Source organism: Laetiporus sulphureus (genome assembly GCF_001632365.1).
Source record: "Laetiporus sulphureus 93-53 unplaced genomic scaffold LAESUscaffold_12, whole genome shotgun sequence".
NCBI classification, from domain to species: domain Eukaryota; kingdom Fungi; phylum Basidiomycota; class Agaricomycetes; order Polyporales; family Laetiporaceae; genus Laetiporus; species Laetiporus sulphureus.
This window is the reverse complement of record NW_024468521.1, coordinates 147,195-165,805: the sequence shown is the minus strand read 5'-3', so window position 1 is coordinate 165,805 and position 18,611 is coordinate 147,195. Positions and strand designations below refer to the sequence as shown.

At 55.5% G+C, this 18,611-nt stretch overlaps 6 protein-coding genes across 6 annotated transcripts; 5 read left to right on the top strand and 1 right to left on the bottom strand.

Annotated features, from left to right (window-relative positions):
• The first annotated feature begins 1,984 nt into the window (after positions 1-1,984).
• Positions 1,985-3,885, top strand: LAESUDRAFT_676720 (uncharacterized protein). The gene is made up of 6 exons (XM_040905634.1): positions 1,985-2,418; positions 2,508-2,538; positions 2,590-2,760; positions 2,812-2,903; positions 2,962-3,218; positions 3,288-3,885. Exons 1-6 carry the CDS (start codon positions 2,146-2,148, stop codon positions 3,559-3,561), a joined length of 1,098 nt encoding a protein of 365 aa, XP_040765846.1. The 5' UTR covers positions 1,985-2,145; the 3' UTR covers positions 3,562-3,885.
• A 408-nt stretch (positions 3,886-4,293) lies between these two features.
• Positions 4,294-5,780, bottom strand: LAESUDRAFT_75482 (uncharacterized protein). The gene is made up of 2 exons (XM_040911947.1): positions 5,361-5,780; positions 4,294-5,253 (listed from the first exon to the last, which is right to left on the bottom strand). Exons 1-2 carry the CDS (start codon positions 5,564-5,566, stop codon positions 4,500-4,502), a joined length of 960 nt encoding a protein of 319 aa, XP_040765845.1. The 5' UTR covers positions 5,567-5,780; the 3' UTR covers positions 4,294-4,499.
• A 2,565-nt stretch (positions 5,781-8,345) lies between these two features.
• Positions 8,346-9,566, top strand: LAESUDRAFT_649919 (uncharacterized protein; the record flags this gene model as incomplete). Its single annotated transcript, XM_040904207.1, has 2 exons — positions 8,346-8,869; positions 8,930-9,566. 2 exons carry the CDS (start codon positions 8,346-8,348, stop codon positions 9,564-9,566), a joined length of 1,161 nt encoding a protein of 386 aa, XP_040765844.1.
• Positions 9,567-10,940: 1,374 nt separating this feature from the next.
• On the top strand, positions 10,941-12,764 carry LAESUDRAFT_757802 (uncharacterized protein; the record flags this gene model as incomplete). The annotated part of the gene is made up of 1 exon (XM_040912362.1): positions 10,941-12,764. The coding sequence occupies one exon, from the start codon at positions 10,941-10,943 to the stop codon at positions 12,762-12,764; it is 1,824 nt and encodes a 607-aa protein (XP_040765843.1).
• A 1,483-nt stretch (positions 12,765-14,247) lies between these two features.
• Positions 14,248-16,687, top strand: LAESUDRAFT_75435 (uncharacterized protein). The gene is made up of 3 exons (XM_040911874.1): positions 14,248-14,422; positions 14,482-16,406; positions 16,470-16,687. Exon 2 carries the CDS (start codon positions 14,497-14,499, stop codon positions 16,309-16,311), a length of 1,815 nt encoding a protein of 604 aa, XP_040765842.1. The 5' UTR covers positions 14,248-14,422; positions 14,482-14,496; the 3' UTR covers positions 16,312-16,406; positions 16,470-16,687.
• A 440-nt stretch (positions 16,688-17,127) lies between these two features.
• On the top strand, positions 17,128-17,906 carry LAESUDRAFT_724096 (uncharacterized protein; the record flags this gene model as incomplete). The annotated part of the gene is made up of 3 exons (XM_040908545.1): positions 17,128-17,250; positions 17,307-17,407; positions 17,471-17,906. Coding segments are annotated over exons 1-3 (289 nt in total), but the record flags the coding sequence as incomplete, so codon positions are not given.
• Between the last annotated feature and the right edge of the window lie 705 nt (positions 17,907-18,611).

Sequence of the window (18,611 nt, the reverse complement as noted above, 5' to 3'; positions counted from 1 at the left end):
GGGCATGGTGACCAGTTGAACATTGAGGGGAAGCCGGCTGGACCAGGGTTAGTGAATTGCACGACGGCGGGCCGAAGGGCGGAGTGAGTTGGCAGCCAAAGAGATGTCGGGGCGGAGGGAAAGAACAGAGGGAATCGACAGAATGAATGGGTGACACGCGGCGAACCCTACCACGCAGCAGGCTGGATAAAAACTGATCCCCTGCATTTAAGTGTTGCTACGCCGGCATGTTGACCCCGTATTCAGTGCGGGCATGCCTTGTGGTGACGGAGGGGAGCGGACGGGGGGCACTAGAAATGAGAAAGAAAGGAACGTGGTGGAAATGGAGTCGCACTCGCCCCTACATGGCAACATCAGAGTCGCCAGCAGCGGGCAGCATGGGGCGCTCGAGAGAAGAGGTCCGAGCGGGGCCAGCGCTCCGGAAAGAGGTGCGTTTGGGGCACTGGTCGGAGTCGGCGTGGTGGAGACCACGGCAGTTCACGCAGCGCGCATGAGCGCAGGGGTCGGAGGCAGCGCGATTCTCCTTCGCGCACATGGCGCACCGAGCGCGGTGCACCGATTCAAGATGGCGGCCAGCACAGACACGGCACCGGGGCGGCTTCGTGCATCCTGCAACGAGGTGGCCATAACCCCAGCACCTCGTACACTGTCGGAGGCGCGGCTTATCACGCCAGCGCGACGTGGTGACGGGAGTACCGAAAGCGAATAGGGGGGTCTGAAGGAGGGCGGTGAGGATGGAGCCATCCGGGTCTTCGAATCTGAGGACGACGGACGAGCGAGCACCGTCGATTTGCTCAGGTCGACGTGCCCATCGCGGAGGTTGGGTGAGGCGAAGGCGCACAAGTGCAGGATTCTTGACGAGCTCAGTCAACAGGGTCGACGTCGAGTGGACAGCGCCGCCAGGGGCTGCCCGGGTGCTGACATTGCCGATGAGAATCCGAGACCACTTGACGTCCCTGGAGACATGGTGATCCGGGTCGAGCTTGAGGGCAGCACGGAGGGTCGGGAGATGTTCGTCAACACGGCGGTAGGAGGTGGCAGGAGGGAAGGCCAGGACGATGTTGCCAGAAGAGCTCAGATAGACCGCAAGCGCAGCCATTCCTCCAGCAGTTGGAATCGCAGCCAGTGCTGCGTTCACATCACTGACCAGTTGGGCAGGGGGAGTCTGAAGCAAGTGGACCGGCATGGAGCCAGTAAATCGAACCACGTACCGCAAGGGCTCTGCAACCTGCTTGGGCTTAGGAGCCTTCGGGGTAGCGGGCGGGTTCGGAGTCGTCACGGGAGGAGCCGGACGAGGTTTAGCGGCTGCAGCCGCGTACGAGCGCTTCTTCGGAGTGCCACGTACCTGATGTTGGGGAGGAGGGGGGGCCATCGCCTGCGACGGGGGGGTCGCAGTCACCATTCGAGTCTCCAAGGCATCAAGCCTGGCGTCGAAGGCGGCGCGAAGGTCCTGGAGAGCCGCCGTGAGGGTGGGTCCGGTGGTCGGAGGGGCGGGCTGAGGCGGGGGCTCGACCACCGCTTGGGAGGCCGGTGCCGGGTTGAAAAGTTTGAGGGCTGATTTGAGGCGTTCGGACATTAGAGGAGGAAGGTGCTTGTGCTTGCAGCGCCCAGCCGCCAGCACCAACACTCGTCGGGTGGCCTTCTGTACCGCAAAAACTGCGTCAATGACAGAGTCGAGATCCGCGAGTAAATCAGCGGGACCCTGAGCCGACCAAGGTCGGAGAGCCTGGCGTATCGCCAGTGTAAGAGAGGGGGTCAGGTCAGAAAAATCATCAAGAGATGCAGAGGGCGCAGGGGATGACCCCCGGGCGCTTGCCGACGCAGATGGTGGTTGCGGTTCAAGATCCATGGCCGCTTGCCGATGCCAAGCAATGACATTTTCTTCCTTGCAACCCGCTTTCTCCTCGAGATCGTCTTTTCCTGCGTTACAGCGCACCTTCCGAGGATGCCATTACATATTCGTGCTCTGTTTCAGCGACGGTGGGTTGGAAGCTAGAGAAGCCGGCTGACATAAGTCCCCCATTTGGCATCGTGACCGCCTATTTCGAGTTCCACCTTATCAAGGTCTCGCAGCGCTCGCACTAAGTTATTGAGACTCCTCCCTGGCTTTCTTCGAGTCCCTGCTGGAGATTTCGACGATTCGCCATGCACGGCACCGCCATCGCGTTCTCTCTATCTCTTCTTGTCTCTCTGGCGGCGGCAGCGGCGGTCGAAGAGCCTGTGGGCATACTGGCCAAACAATGCAAGTTCGCGTTGGGCGACAGGCACTTTGACATGTGCCCGGTGTTTGAAGGCAATGAGGGAGGCTGGACGGTTAGCCGGGAGCGACAGACACCGCCCACCATCACGAAGGACGAGTACAGGATCTCGTTCCAGGGGCCGCTCAAGAGGAGCAAGAAGATCGCCAGCGATGAACAGGTGCGTCTGATGTCCAGGACCACTTCGGTCCGCTGGACGATGCTGCTGTGCCGTATTCAAGCCTGATTGACGATCGATCTGTTGTTCAGTGTCCGGATGGGACCTGGATATGCAAGATGGGTGAGTGTCTCGCTGCGTATTATTGAGTTTGCCCGTTTATCGCTGCTGCAGTCACTAACACGCGACCTAAGCATGACGATGAGGAGCCGCGTGTGTTGCAAGTTGTACCTGTTGCGGGCGAGCTGTCCTCTGACGATGAAGCCGGATCGGGTACAAACGAGTACGTGCCGGGGCTCAACATCACGGCGAAGTTCGTCCCTGCAGAGACGGAGGCGAAGCACGGTACGTGTCGATCCGCGATCGCGCTTGATGTTTCTGATCAAGCTGTGGCAGACGTCTTGCACATCAATCTTCACGGTGGGTACTACATGCGTCGGCAGCAGAAGGCCGATTTCCAGTTCATCTGCGACCACAACGCCGAGGAGGTACTGTTTAGCTGTACTCGTACTGGCATGTGCAATCAGCTGAGAAGTATGAACATAGCCTTCGTCGCCTACTACTGGATGGGACTGGAGGGGCACACACACATTCATATGGCGCACGAAACACGCATGCGACCAAGCGACGTCAGCACCGCCTCCGAAGGAGGAACCGACGCACCCTACATCGCCGCCAGAGGACGACGACGCACCGCCAAAGGACGCGGAAGACGACGACATCCCCGGCGAGAAGAAGCTGCTCGACCCAGACTTGCTCGAAGGGCGCTCTCACCGCTCCGTCGTGACAATGTTCGCTTCTGCGTACGTCTCTCTCTATCGCCCTCCCCAGGCGGTCATCGTACGACGCTGAGACCAATCGACTGCATACAGCTCCCTGATCTGCGCGATCGTGTATCTCGCATACTTCCCGCCGCGGCGGCTTCGGCGCTTCCTCACGTCGTACGTCAAGGCGCACCCGCGGCTGATGCGCTCGCGCGTCGGCGAGCGCGTGCTCGTCCGGTGGGCGCATGAGGACTTTGCGATTGGCCCGGGAGAGGAGGACGTGATGATCAATGGCGGGCAGGCGGTGGCGATGGACGAGGAGATACCGCTTAAGCCCGCACCGCGGAGGCCTGTGCTCTTCAACTATGGTAGTGCCACTTAAGCTTGTTGTGCGGTCTTTTCGGTTTGTGGGGATGTTCGTTCTGTGTCTTGACACTATCGTGCTCGTTTATGAATTGCTTCACGTTCGCTCGTACTGACGCGCGCTGTTGAGCTCTGACCTTTTCGGCCTGTGATATGACTGTAGACTAGCTGCTGTAGATATAAGTTGTACAATGGACGATGAGCCGAATCATCTGTTGCTTTCAACTGTCGGAGTAACTACTGAAGAATGAGTTAACGGGGGATGTAGATATGTATTGTATATGACCTTCGCGGCTTGTATAGAACTGTATTTCCGGTGTACTTCCACTAGATTTTCGGGTGGAAGAACCTTGTTATGCAGGCTGTGCGTTCGACCTTCGTGTGTATGTCCGAGACATAGGATCTGCTAGGATCTGCGCTCCTTTTCGAGGAGGATGTCGCCACGGGGATGACCGGGCGGATCATCCTAGAGGACGCTCTGAATATGATATACGTCCACATGTCTAATTTCGTTGGCATGTCGACCGCGCAGGCGAGTTCTATCATTCAGGAAGAGGATTAGCGCTAGCCTGGTGATACAGTACGTGTACATGTAGGCAGAGCACGAAGCAAGGAGGAAGAGCAGACACAATGTTCGATACTCAGGGTGAGGGTGGGTGTGCGGGAGCGGGAGCGGAGCGGCGAAAGCGGGATGGGTATGCGGCTACTAGCTACTGGGTGGGTATACAGCGGTTCGAACGGACACGATTACATTGCGGAGTGCATTAATAGATCAGCGGGTGGGTTAGGCTGCTGCGTGCTGCGTGTGTGCTGTGTGCGTCGTACGTTACTTTCGTGATTCGTGAGATCTTCGTCATCATCTTCGTCGTCGTGTGTTCTCGTTCGTAACTCCTGCTCATTCCCTCCCCGCTTTCTTTTACCTCCTCCCTTCCCTTCCCTCTCGCGCCCTGGTTGAACCTACCGCGCGATTGCTCCCCCGCCCCCGCCGCGCCGCCACCGCTCCCTCATCTTCCTCGCCTCCGCCGTGACGTTCCACGCGGTCCGCACCACCTCCACGATCCGCCCGTCCCTCGGAGCAAGCGCGAGCACGTTCCCCCACATCCCGCCATTGAACAACGCGTGCGCGCGCAGCTCAGCGTCGCTGCAGCCCATCGCGAGCACGTCCGCCATAGCCGCCGCCGACGGGAACTCCTCGATCGTGTGCGTGGGCAGAAGATATGCCGCTAGCGTGCCCATGCTCGTCGTCGCGCTTGCGCTTACTCCGTGTGTTCCGTCGGAGGAAGGATACGGCTCAAAAGTTGCGAATAGCCCGAGGCCGTAGAGCAGGAGGAGCGGGACGGATGGCGGGTGCGGCACGCAGAGCGCGATGGTGGGCAGCGTGAGCTCCTGCGAGTGGGCGGCGTCGGCCCAGGACGGCTCTGGAGCGGGTGGCGCGCCGGGCGGGCGGAGGTCGCTCGCGAAGCGCTGCGCGAAGAGGTCCGCATTGATCGGGAGCGCGAGCGGGGGCGGGAGCGGCGGGTGGAGGGTCGCGTGCGTGGAGGGGAGCGAGGCGTAGTGCGAGTCGAGGACGAGCAGGACGTGCGTGGGCGTGAGCGCGTGCGCGTGCGGGTGGTGCGGGAGGACGCGCATGGAGAGGGTGGGCGGGAGCGCGTCTGTCATCACCTTGGGCACGTCGACGGTCTTGAGGACGTTGAATGCGCGGCAGAGAGCACTGCGGGAGGGGAGGCGGGGAAAGAGGAAGGTGCGTCAGTGGAGTGTGCGAATGAGCGTGTGGTCGGGCGTGGGCACAGGCTGAGGCCTGGTCCGCACGTTACGCACTCATGAGGATCATCAAACGGCCGTTTCATCACAGTGGGATAGGCTGAGGAGATTGCTGCGTCGGACTCCTGGTCAGTATGACGGTGTGGCTTCACCTTCGCGAGTGCAACGGAGGAGCGTTCGTCGGAGGAGGATCCGGTCCATGGCGGTGGCTCCAAGGGACGCAACTTGAGCTTGGGCGACCTGCGTCGCGGAGAGTGGTACATAGGCTTGCGCGGCGTTCTCTACGCTCGGAGTGCGCACCGGCACGTCGATATCGTTACGAAGCTTTGTCAAGATGTGCAGAGCGAAAGTGTACTCGATGAGATGGAGTGTCGTCAGTCGTGAAGCGCGAGAGAGAGAGCAAGGGAGACGAGAACGGAAAAGCGAGCGCGCTAGTGCTGGCGGGGCATGGACATGCTGATGAGAGGAGCGCGAGGGCGGCTCCGCAGGGACGGCGTGGTGGACGCGCAGACGCAGGATCAACAACGGCGTCGACGAGCGTCCCCCAGCTCCCCGGTTCGCTCGGGAGTCGGACTTGACTGCCGGCAGATGGAGGGAGCAAAGGAACAGACGCCGCCGCGGCTGCGGGTCCGCATGCCCATTCCCAGCAGCTTGTTTTCTCCCGCCCTCTTGTCTCTCGACGTCGTCGGGAATGTCCTCTCTGGCCTGGAGCGGCGCGCGTAGCGTGGTTGGCGCGATCTGGACGACGGCGGTGGTTGAGCGCGTACCTGGGCGACTGGCGTCGTCGTTCGAGACGAGAAGGCTGCTGTGCCTTCTGTCAGTCTCACCGACGGTTCAAGGACGTCACGAGTACTTCCTGGAACCTCGTGCGAGCCTCCCTGCATCACAGCCATCCTGTTTCACCCCGCACCATCAAACCTCCCAGCATCAGCGTAATATCAAACCTTGCGCGACATGGCCGATCTGCCCTGGAGCGCGGCGGAGCTGGACGCTCGAATGCGCAGTCGTCATCAGCGTCGATGATGGGATGTCAAGGCAACGGCGGTGCTGGGTCCTGCATTACCATCCTCGCTTCTCTTGAAATGCTTCTTGCCTTCCGCTCCTCTTCTCCTGCCACCCTGAGCTTCGGCGCTTGTAGAAGTGGATGAACATCATGGTCGCGATCTTCTTCTTGATGGAGGTGAGTAGTTGCACGGCCACAGATGTTGGCACCGTTTGGCAGTCGAGTAGCGCCGGGTCTCTGCGGGACGCCCAGGCTATTTCGTCTTCGTTCTCCCTCAATTCACCGCGAACCATGGCAGTTTCGGAAGCTTCAGCGCTGTGCAGCAGCTGTATGTCCCCCGTGTTATCGAAACCATTGGTGCTTCCGATGAAACAGATGTTGACGCTCGGTGTCCCCTATCCAAATACATGGTACGACTCTCGCTGCCAGCGGCTTTTGAGCGCATAATGACTCGGTACGTCTACTGCGAACGTGATACATGTAAGCGAGACGTTGCTGTAGGGCGTTTACTCATCCACAACCGCCCACTCGAGCAAGAAGATCATCCAAGCGCGTCACCTCTGAGCTTTACAGCTTCATGAGCCACCTCATTTATCTCCAAGTCCAGACGAAACAGATGTATACCCTCACGAAGACACGAGTTTCTTCGGGGCTGCGAAGACTGTACAAAGGCCCATAATAGACAAAGTGCACGATGCTGCAGCGTCTACCTGCCAGTAGAGAACCCAGATGATGTGGAGCCGACACAAGAGACTATGCGGCACAGAACAAGGCCACCGATCCCTCGTCTTTCCTTTCAAATCCTGGACGCGGTGATTAATGAGCGTGGCCAAGGCATGTAATTGATCTCGATCGGTAATTGGAGGCATAAGGAGAACGCATGTTGGGAGGATGCGTTCATGGCCAACGCCGCTGGAGGTGGACATGATGTGATGGAGCCATATGTGAAGATGAACAAGAGCATCCTTTGATGCATCCACGACCTCCCGCCTGAATGAGAATCGCGAGTGTTATCAATGGCGTAGATGAAGAACACGGATATGGATTCATCTTGAAAGCAAAGTCTCCACGCTAGCCTGAACAAAGAAGCAACACACGTTTGACTTGGCTGGCCATACAACTGCCACATCGATGGGGCCATTATTTGTGGCCACCGCATGTCTTGCCACTGCAACTTTGCGGCCACGTCGACTTCGCCACACATAATGACAGGAACAGGCCGATTATCGCAGAACACTCGTGCATGATTACCTATGGCCGCCCGGTGACCGGTGAACGTTTGAACCTTCGCGGCTGAAACTCCGCGAACGAAAGAAAGTTGAGAGCTTCATGATTTGGACGGCCGCAAGTTGATCATGAGACACCGTGAATAGCCAGTCGCGGCCAGCGAACTCGAGAAGAAGACCCACTGGCAGCTTTCACCGCGTGTTCCCCAGGCAAGTATGGCCACAACTTGACAGGGTGCCACGGCCATCACGTGGTAGAAGGGCCACACCCAAAATTGTGGCCCAGCGGCCCTTGAAACACTACTCAAGCCAGCAGACAAAGGGCAGAAGGCTGACTCCTCCGAGCTTTTAAACTCTTCGCATGCGCCCACCTCCGCCAGTGTGCGCGCCCACAACCGTCGACAGGCACTCTCCGACAGGCCACATATAAGGCTGTGTGGACCTACAGAAGCAGACGAGGACCCACCGAGAAGAGTGCGGACCCACCAAAAGTTACTTGATAAGGAAGGAGAGTCGCCCTCTGGACCAAACACGCACACACCCATCCCTCACCGCCGCCGAATAAGGCAAAAAGCAATCAAGCCCTCCTCTCACACCCTTTTGGGACACAGTTTAAAAGCAGCCCCTCTCGCCCGCGGGTCTTCTATCCCAGCTCTCGCTTGTACCTCTCCTTCGCCTCTGCTGGACCCTCTGTCCCCTGCCTTACTGTCCGCCCCCCGCCCGTCGACGTCGAGACAACGCACAACCAACGAGCGCGCCTAATCATCGTTATCACCTGCCGCAGTAGTCATGGGCGTCTACACCAATCCCCACATGGCAGCCCGCAAGGGCTCGCACGTCGACACCTCCACTCACGCCTCCGCCAGCCACGCCGACGCCGCCCTCCTCCTCAGCCTCAAAGGCTCCCAGGCGCCCGCCTCCTCCTCTTCAAAGAACAATGCATCGTTCTCTGTCGCCGCCACTATCATCCGCGCGTCGTCTTCCCGCCGGCGGGCACGAGCCTTCGGAAACTCCCACTCAGAATACGCCGCCGAGGAGGCCTACCGCCGCCGGCATTCCCACTCACGCTCGCCGTCCCCGCCCACGCACGTCAAGTTCGAGTTCGAGCTGAACCCGCCGGACGAGCCGGAGCACCCGCTCGAGAGGGCCGCGCGCATCCGCACCCGCTCCAAGCGCGTCCCGCGCAAGAGCGCAAAGGGATCCATCACACTTCCCCGCGTGCTCAACCGTCCGGCCTACTGCGCGGTCCCCGCGTCGCGGTTCAAACCTATCGACCCGAAGCTTGCGGAGATACCCGTCGAGTACGTACAGGATTCGCTTGCCGAGCTCGGGCCTGGGTACGTCGCCAGCGTCCGTCGCGCTTGCATATCTAACCTGTCTGGTTTTCTCTCTCACAGCATGCTCAACATACTCGCGTCAGTCGAGTTTGAATCGATTTGCGACACCGGCGAGGGCATCCCCGAGGAGGTCTCGCTGTCCGTGAGCGATGACTCTTCCGATGCGCCGACGCACGTCTTTGCGATACATGACCGCCAGCCGGACCGCCTCCGGAAACACATCGTGCTCTACCCCGCACACCACCTCGTCTGGGCCGCGAACTGCGCCAAACTGCCCGAGTTTGCACCCTCGCATCCCGGGCGGCCCGCGCCCGGCGAGCCATACACCGTCCCCGTCGTCCCGCTGTGCATCCCGCACTCCGCCACCTTTGCCGACCTCGCGGCGTACATCTACTCGAAACGCGCTGACAACCTCTTGTCTGCGCTACTTCCTGACAATGCGTTTGCGAGGCTGGCGGATCCGAGGAGGAATGCGCACCTCGTGTATGCGGAGAGTTTGGCGATGAAGTATAGTGCGAAGGAGCTGTTGACGAGATATGTTACGCGGGTGCAGGGTTTGTGGAGGAATGTGTGTGCGCTGGGACTCTATGACCAGGGGATCTGGTTTATAATTGATCTGGTCTGGGAGGTGCTGCTGAATGCGGTTGCGATCAGTACTGGCTCGAAGGTGCTTCCTGGGAGGGATGTTGACTTTTGAGCATCGATGTCATCCGGTTTCACTTTTTCACTGTCCTTATGCATGAGGATGCATGCCAGATCTTTCATGTTTCATCAGCTCAGTCATGTCATGGATGGTATTTTGGGTGCATGTGTTGCACATTGGCTGAGAGGAAAGAATAGTCCGTGTCCTTGTATCAAGCCTGGCCCCCGGATTAATAGCTGTAGTACTACGGGATTGCAACGCTATGTATTTAGTTCGTTATCTCAGGTAGACGCTTTATATCGGGTTCGGTTTCTGCTCATGACTTGTGCACAAGAAATGTTTCCGTTACCGTGCGGTGGCCAATGGCCATGATGCGATGCCATAAGTCCATTTCAGACACTCGCGGTCACGCGAGAACTTGGGCGTCCGGCAACCTTGATCATAGCACTTGAAGCTTTGAAGTACTAGTTAGGGTCTACTATGTCCACGTTTATGCTGCTCAGCCAGATCTTTCGGTTCCAGCAGACTTTAATGCCTGGGTCACGCAAGGGCAGGATGGTGAATCACCCATGCAGGCGCATCCGCGAATCTTTCGCCGTCAAGGTCAAGGTCGACAGCAGAGATACCGCGATTGGTCGTGGGTTTGTTTCCCTTCCCTTCTTCGCCAACTTCTGAGGAAGCGGTACGCTGGGTACGACTCACTATCGTTCGATGTAGTACTCGCTATTCAGCCTTGGGCCTCTTCAGACATGCCCGCGGACTTTCGCCGTCAAGGTCAAGATCGACAGCAGAGATAGCACGAGTTTGAAGAGGCTCTTCGTCGGTGGTCGCTTTCGACGACACGCGCGGCGAGTCGGTACAGGTCGGTACGTTTCTGCCGTATCGCACAACCGCATACTGTCGACACCGATATCGATTCATCGCCGCAGGCGTGGGTCCTTGCGCCATCGAATTGCGTTATGGAGTAAGTTTGGATGTTATGCATTTTAAGACAGCTTTCGTTCTCTTCGTCCTAAATTTTGATGATCGGTTCGTTTTTAGATGGGCATTGACGCTCGCGTTTGTGGCACCAGAAGGTCGCTGCAGAAACGAGCTGCATCGTATCCGGCGCCATCTAAATGATATAACACGCTGTCACTATCCTCTCTGGGTCAGTCGCACGCTCGAAATCAGCGTCGCTTTGTTGGATATCGATGGGACATGAAGCGATACGTAATCAATGGGTCCACGAGGAGCCTCGTGGTGCTGATCCCTCGACGATATGGGCGGGCTGTGCTCTTCATGCGATCAGCGTTTCCCCTCACCTCCCATCTTCTTTTCCTACGCCTTGACATCCAAACACTACTCTGCAGCGGTAAGATTGACATCTTATCACGCGTGTGTACCTTGCCCATTCATCACAATTGTTGACAGAGCCATCTCCTCATCATGAGTGGTGACGCCACACTCGCCATTGAGTCGCAGTCGTTCGACGAACATTGGCTGGTTCCACTCACCGAGTGCGTTGACAGTCTGAATATCAGAGAGAACTCTGTTCAGCCTATATTCGCGCTGCCGCCGGAAATCCTCGGAAAGATATTCAAGCATCTCGCAAGGACCTATGGCTTTGTCCGGTTCTACAAATGGATCGGGGTCTCGCATGTCTGCACGCTCTGGCGCAGCGTTGCTCTGGATGAAGCCACCCTTTGGAGCCAGTTCAGCATCACTCCTCGCGTCGAGTGGATGACTGAGTTGCTGAAGCGCTCGAAGCAGGCACCGCTCTTGGTTGCTGCGGATTTCGACGAGGAAGATTCTGCCAAGAGGAAGGCGTTTGAATTCGTAGCCAAGGAGGCTGGAAGGATTCGTGAATTAACGCTGGTTGCACCGCAGGATATGCTAGACGACCTGATGAGCGTCATCGACAATCCGATGCCGCTGCTCCGTTTGCTCCATGTGTCCGGAATGGAGAACGATTTTTCTATCCCAGAGCCATCCTCAGGCATATGGATACGGTTATTACAGCAAGCCCGGCCTCTTGAAACGCTGCACGTCAAACGATATGCTGTGCGGTGTGGCGACCTCGTCATTCCCTCGCTCAAGCACCTCACGGTCGCAGAATTACACAGCACATGCCAAGCCAGCGTATACGAATTCCTCGATATACTCGAGAGTCTTCCTCTGCTTGAGGAACTGCACCTCGGCGGCGTCTTTTCGGATAATGATACCGTAGAAAAAGCCAATCCTCGCTCCTATAACAAGACAATTGCGCTCTCAAACCTGCACGCCCTGCACGTCGGCGCGGATTTTGAATCATGCATATGTTTCATGAAACATCTCTCTCTTCCCAGTATATCTGCCCTTAGTCTGTCATGCACGGGCTTGGAAGGCGGTTACGCTCTCGCTCGATGTCTTGCCAGGAACCTGCCTGAGGCTTTCCTTTCCAAACTTTCTGCTGTTTGTCTCTCCCAGAATAAACATTCGGCTCGTGCGTACTTCCGTGAACATGACAACAGGTTCAACGAGGAGGACGAGCATGGTGCGGACGAGCACGAGCGGGGAGGGAATGACGAAGAGGACGAAGGGGATGGTGAAGGCGATTATAGTGGGGAAGAGTCTGAAGAAGATGAAGGAGAAGATGGAGAAGAGCTCGTAGAGCAAGATGGTCACTGCACCCTCAAGGTAATGTTCTGTCAACTCGGGGAGGTACAACAACGAACGAGACTCGGATCATTCCTTGAGCGCTTCACGCTTGCAGTCAAGGTGACCGCACTCTCCCTCAAACGTTTCCCACGCGCCCGCAGAGCGGAATGGAAGAATATTCTCGCACCCATGAAAGACGTGAAATATGCTCATATTGAAGGCAAATCCAAAGCTGATCGTGCACTGGTTGCGATGATCATCTTCGAAGACGAAGACTGCTTGCTGCCCAAGTTGCACACCCTCGCACTCGAAAAGATGAAACTCAAGGATGATTACACCGGATCGCATGAGCGGGATAGTTTCGGAATGCTGCGGGAATGTCTGGAGATGCGACGCGAGGTAGGCTTGGACATCAAGAGAATCAAATTAACGCGTTGCAGCAATGTGGTTCAATGCGACATCGACACACTCGGCGAGCTTCTGGAGACGGTGGGCTGGGACGGAAAGGTGCAAATCGTCGAGCCAGTTCTATGCTACGGACAGTATATGCACTGGAGTCCTTTCCCCCCCGACTCCAATCTCAAGTGGTACGGTAGGCCGCCACGGCCAAGGCAGATTGATCCGTACTACTAGCTGGCGTGTCACCTGCACTTTCACGCGAGGCTATTGAACATTCCGTATCGTAGTGCGCGGTTTCATCGGACAGAAGTGTGAATGAGCTTACAAGTGATTATCGGTGTCCTCGAAACGATGTTCGGTTTACGCACCGAAATGTGATTCATCGCAGAGAGATCACGGTCGATAGTAGTATCCGATGGAGGCCTCTGCCAGGGTGCCTTTCATGATGCCTTGCACATGCGCCCTTTTATGCAGCGCGCTGACAACCTAAATTACCATTTTCGTGCTTCGTACTGATGATATTTGTCCTGGTCAATGCCCGGGGCGCATACGCTGCGAGAATGGCGAGTTGAAATCTGTGAACCGGAGCAGGTCCAAACGCGATCACGTGATACGAGGCCAATGAACTCGCGAGTCGCCTGCAAGGTTGACAGAGAAAGTCACATTGGCGAGCTATATGCCACATAAACAGGCGAGCTGAGACTAGATGAGAAAGCTCGGGGTCTTCCAGTCGCTGGATGTGTACATTGAGCCAGAGGGAATCTAAACCAGCATCTTAGTGTTATTCAATGATGCACAGCTAGAAAATTAACGTACGTTCCGCACATAGTAAATGTGGATGTTATGACAGCATGAGCGATCGCAATTACGCGAAGACCGTGCAAGTTTCTTGCACTAGTGTTAGCCTCTGGAACTTCTATAAACGCGCCCTCTCGCCCTGATCTCTTCAGGAGCTGGTTTCCTTCCTCCCATCATCACGGCTCGTTCGTCTTATTTCATTCTGTCTCAGGCTGGTCCGTGTGTGCGTGAGGCTTTCGTTCGCTTTCGTCGGACATCTGACGCCGACACGCTGGGTGAATGTGACTGTCATCATTCACTCATAGTACTTGGATAACACTATTATTGCAGAGCCCTGCGCAGCCGTGTCCGCAAACCTTTCGCCGTCAATATGAAGGTCGACAGCAGAGACTCTACGGCAACTTGGTCGTCGAGTTTCCTTCCGTTCTCCGCCAACTTCTGAGAGATCGGTACGGTGGGTACGCCTCACTATCGTTCAATGCAGTGCTCGCTATCCGCCTCGCGCTCCCTCAGACGTTCCCGCGCACTTTCGCCGTCAAGGTCAAGACCGGCAGCAGAGATACCGCGACTTGGAAGAGGTTCTTCGTCGGTGGTCGCTTTGGACAACACGCTCGGCAGTGGGCACCTCTCTGCCGTCTCGCACAGCCACATATTGTCGATACAGGTATCGATTCATCGTCCCATCGAATCGCGTCACAGTGGAGTCAGTTTGTATGTTATGCATTTGAAGACAGCTTTTGTTCCGAGTCTCTTCGTCCTAAAACTGTATGATCGGTTCGTATTAGATGAGCGTTGACGCTCGCGTTTGTGGCACCCTTCCGAAAAGTGCTTGCATCGGTATCCGGCACCGTCTAGATCTAGCCTGCTGCCACTGTACTTTCTAGCTTAGTTGCGCACTCGAAATCAGCATAGTCGCTCTGTTGGATATCGATGGGACACGAAGCGATACGTAATCAGTGGGTCCACGAAGAGCCTCGTGTTGTTGATCCCTTGACGATACGGGCCCTGGGCTGTGCTCTTCATGCGATGAGCGTTTCCCCTCACCTCCCATCTTCTTTTTCTACGCCTTGACATCCAAACACTACTCTGCAGCGGTAAGTTTGACATCTCAGCGCGCGTGCATACCCTGTCCATTCATCACAATTGTTGACAGAGCCATATCCTCATCATGAGTGATGACGCCCCACTCGCCATTGGGTCCCAGTCGTTCGACGAACAAAGGCTCGCTTCGCTCACCGAGCGCCATGTTGGTGGTCTGAAAGTCAGAGAGAACTCTGTTCGGCCTATATTCAGGCTGCCGCCGGAAATCCTCGGGAATATATTCAAGCATCTCGCAAGGACCTATGGCTTTTTCCATTTCTACAAGTGGATCGGGATCTCGCATGTCTGCACGCTCTGGCGCGGTGTCGCTCTGGATGAAGCCGCGCTTTGGAGCCAGTTCAGCGTTACTCCTCGCGTCGAGTGGATGACTGAGTTGCTGAAGCGCTCGAAACAGGCACCGCTCGTCGTTGCCGCGGATTTTGACGAGGAAGATTCTGCCAAGAGGCAGGCATTTGAACTGGTAGCCATGGAGGCTGGAAGGATCCGTGAACTAGTGCTGGTTGCACCACAGGATATGCTACATGATCTGATGAGCGTCATCGACAATCCGATGCCGCTGCTCCGTTTGCTCCATGTGTCCGGTACAGAGGCAGGGTTTAATCTGCCGGAGTCAAACCCGGGCTTATGGATACCGTTGTTACAACAAGCCCGGCCTCTAGAAACGCTACATGTCAAACAATATGCTGTGCGGTGCAGCGACCTCATCATTCCCTCGCTCAAGCACCTCACGGTCGCGGAAATACCCAGAATATCCCAAGCCAGCATATATGAATTCCTCGACATACTCGAGAGTCTTCCCCTGCTTGAGGAAATGCATCTCGACGGCGTCTTTTCGGATATGGATACCATAGAAAAAGCCAATCGCCGTTCTTATTCCAAGGCAATTGCGCTCTCAAACCTGCGCACCCTGCACATCAGCGCGGATCTTGAATTATGCATACGTTTCATGAAACAGCTCTCTCTTCCCAGTATATCTGCCCTTAGTCTGTCCTGCACGGGCTTGGAAGGCGGTCACGCTCTCGCTCGATGTCTTGCCAGGAACCTTCCCGAGGCTTTCCTTTCCAAGCTTTCCACTGTCTGTCTGTCCCAGAATAAACATTCGGCTTGTGCATACTTCCATGAACATGACAACAGGTTCAACGAAGAGGACAAACGTAATGTGCACGAGCGCGAGCGAGGCGGGAATGACGAAGAGAAAGATGAGGGCGATTATAGTAAGGAGGAGTATGGAGAAGGTGATGGAGAAGGTGGAAACGATGGAAAAGCGTTCGCAGAACAAGATCGTCACTGCACCCTCAAGGTAATGTTCTGTCAATTCGGAGATGTGCAACAACAAACGAGACTTGCATCATTCCTTGAGCGCTTCACGCTTGCAGTCAAGGTGACCGCACTCTCCCTCAAACATTTCCCACCCGCCCGCAGAACGGAATGGAAGAATATTCTCGCACCCATGAAAGACGTGGAATACGCCCATATCGAAGGCAAATCCGGAGTTGATCGTGCACTGGTTGCGATGATCATCTTCGACGACGAAGATTGCTTGCTGCCCAAGTTGCACACCCTGGCGCTCGAAAAGATGAAACTCAAGGATGATCACGCCCATTTGCATCAGCGGGATAACCTCGGGATGCTGCGGGAGGGTCTGGAGATGCGACGTGAGGTAGGCTTGGACATCAAGAGAGTCAAATTAACGCGTTGCAGCAATGTGGTTCAGCGCGACATCGACAAACTCGGCAAGCTTGTGGAGACGGTGGAGTGGGACGGAAAGGTGCAAATCGTCGAGCCAGTGCTATGCTATGGACAGTATATCCACTGGAGTCCTATTCCCCCCGGCATGAAGTGGTACGGTCCGCCACCAAGGGAGATGGATCCGTACTACTAGCTGGCATGCCACCTGCACTTAGTACACGAGGTGGTTTGAATATTCCCTATCATAACGCGCGATTTCATGGAACAGAAGTGTGAATGAGCTTACAAGTGATTATCAGTGTCTTCGAAACGATGTTCGGTCTATGTACTGAAACACGCTTCTCATCGCAGAGAGATCGCGACACATCGTGGTCGATAGTAGTATCCCGATACCATCATGGAGTCCGGACGCCTTTCATACTCCCTTGTCCATCCGCTGTTTTCATGGAGCGCGCTGATAATTTCAACTACGGCTCACCGTCTCCATGCTTCACAGTAATGATCTTTCTCTAGTATTTAATCCCCGGGCAATGATATATGCTGCGAGAATGGCGAGATGAAATCCGGAACAGGTCCAAACGCGATCACGTACTAATAAGAGGTCAACGAGCCGACCTCAGCACGGTTGACAGAGAAAATCACATTGGCGAGCTCTTCGGTTATGATGAGATGACAAAAACATGAATTCATGTTGCGCACATAAATGGGGATGCCATGACGGCATGAGCGGTCGCGATTATGCGAAGACCGTGCAAACCTCTGACAGTGTCAGCCTCTAGAATTATGCACACATAAATGCGCCCTTTCGCCCTCGTCTCTTCAGGAGCTGTTCTCCTTCAACCTTCCACCATCAGGGCTCGTTCATCTGCTTTCGTTCATCTGCTTTTATCCTCTCTTACGCCTGGTCCGTGTGCTTGCGTTCGCTTTCGTCGCCGACATTGACGCCGACACGCTGGGTGAGTATTGTCATATTTCACTCATCGTACTCGGTCAACATCATCAGTGCACAGCCTATGCAGCCGTGTCCGCGAATCTTTCGCCGTCAAGATCAAGGTCGACAGCAGAGATACCGCAAGTTGATAGTTGGTTTTCCTTCCCTTCTTCGCCAACTTCTGAGGAATCGGCATGCTGGGTATGCCTTACTATCGCTGCACATAGCGCCAGCTATTCATCCTCACGCTCCTTCAGACTTGCCCGCGAACTTTTGCCGTCAAGATCAAGACCGACAGCAGAGATGCCGTGGCTTGGAGGTGGCTCCTCGTCGGTGGCCGTTTTGGACAACACGCTCGGTACGTTTCTGCGGTCTCGCGCAAACACATATTGTCGATACTGATATCGATTCATCATCACAGACGTGTGCCTCGCGGAATCGAGTCGCATGATGGATAAGTCGCATCCTTTGGCGCGTCTGCAATCAGTGAGCTGACGAGTATAAACAGGAGTGGATGTTGGGGAGAGTGGTCAAAATCTCGAGGCTGGCCGTGGAGCGTCGAGAGGATACGAGTAGGAGGAAGGGCGAGCAGTGCGCCGCGGAACTCGGAGCAGGCCTTCCACGCGGAGGACTAGGTGAAGACGGGAAGCGGACTAGAACTCGAAGTTGGACTTCGAGCTCAGGGATATCGTTACGGACTCGGAGATAGGTGTCGGACTACATCAAAGACATGATTACGGACTCGGAGATATGGACTCCACAGAGTGATTAACGGTCTTCATTGTATGATAGTAATAGTCAGTAGTAGCTGTACAGTCGAGCTGGTACTTGATCAAATACTACCGATTCTTCCTGGCATACTGTTGCTGCGAGGAAGATCGCAAGCCAACGTAGTCCCAATGGATCGCAATGTCCCGGAACGTGGTAAGGTGTCAGGACAACTGAACAGGCGCGATAGGCGGCATAGACTAAGGTCCGGAGCGTCTACCTTTTTGCATGAATGCTAAACCAAACCAGATAAATATCATATCAGTCTCAGGCAGTTTCGGCGTCTAGCAGCACCAGCGAGGCTTTTACGTGAGCTCTTTAACGTTTCCAGTCGACAGAGACGCAATCTCGAGTGGAAGCGAGCGCGTTTGATCTCCAGTGCATGAGAGGTAACTGAAGGCAGCCAATTCAAGCCCGTGCTGATTTATTATTTGTATCGAGTCGCATCGAGACTTCGACGAGACGCAAATTTGGCGATCAAAAGACGTGAGGAAGTCATGCCAGAGAGGTCGAGTACCAAAGTTAACGAAAGCCATCTAGACACCGCAGACATGAAGCGATTTGCACACGTGGCAAATGCTTAGCAAATGTCGACAGGTTTTTTGCCTTTGTGATGTCAATTTGCTATGGTTCCTTCCCACATTCCGTATCAAGTATTTGCATATAATATGTTGAAGGCAGAAATTTAAATCATATATTTTAAGAAATGACACCATTTTCAAACTCACCAAATACATTTAGAATTTGAGTGCTGTTGAATGTAATCATACATTTTTGAATTCCAAACCATCACA

Bases quoted from the DNA above. Each gene is read 5' to 3' on its own strand.
- LAESUDRAFT_75435 (XM_040911874.1), top strand. From the start codon at position 14,497: ATGAGTGATGACGCCCCACTCGCCATTGGGTCCCAGTCGTTCGACGAA.
- LAESUDRAFT_75482 (XM_040911947.1), bottom strand. From the start codon at position 5,566: ATGTACCACTCTCCGCGACGCAGGTCGCCCAAGCTCAAGTTGCGTCCC. The intron at 5,254-5,360 runs GTGCGTAACGTG...CCCCTCCCGCAG, and splicing joins CCGTTTGATGATCCTCATGA to TGCTCTCTGCCGCGCATTCA.
- LAESUDRAFT_676720 (XM_040905634.1), top strand. From the start codon at position 2,146: ATGCACGGCACCGCCATCGCGTTCTCTCTATCTCTTCTTGTCTCTCTG. The intron at 2,761-2,811 runs GTACGTGTCGAT...AAGCTGTGGCAG, and splicing joins AGAGACGGAGGCGAAGCACG to ACGTCTTGCACATCAATCTT. The intron at 3,219-3,287 runs GTACGTCTCTCT...GACTGCATACAG, and splicing joins GTGACAATGTTCGCTTCTGC to CTCCCTGATCTGCGCGATCG.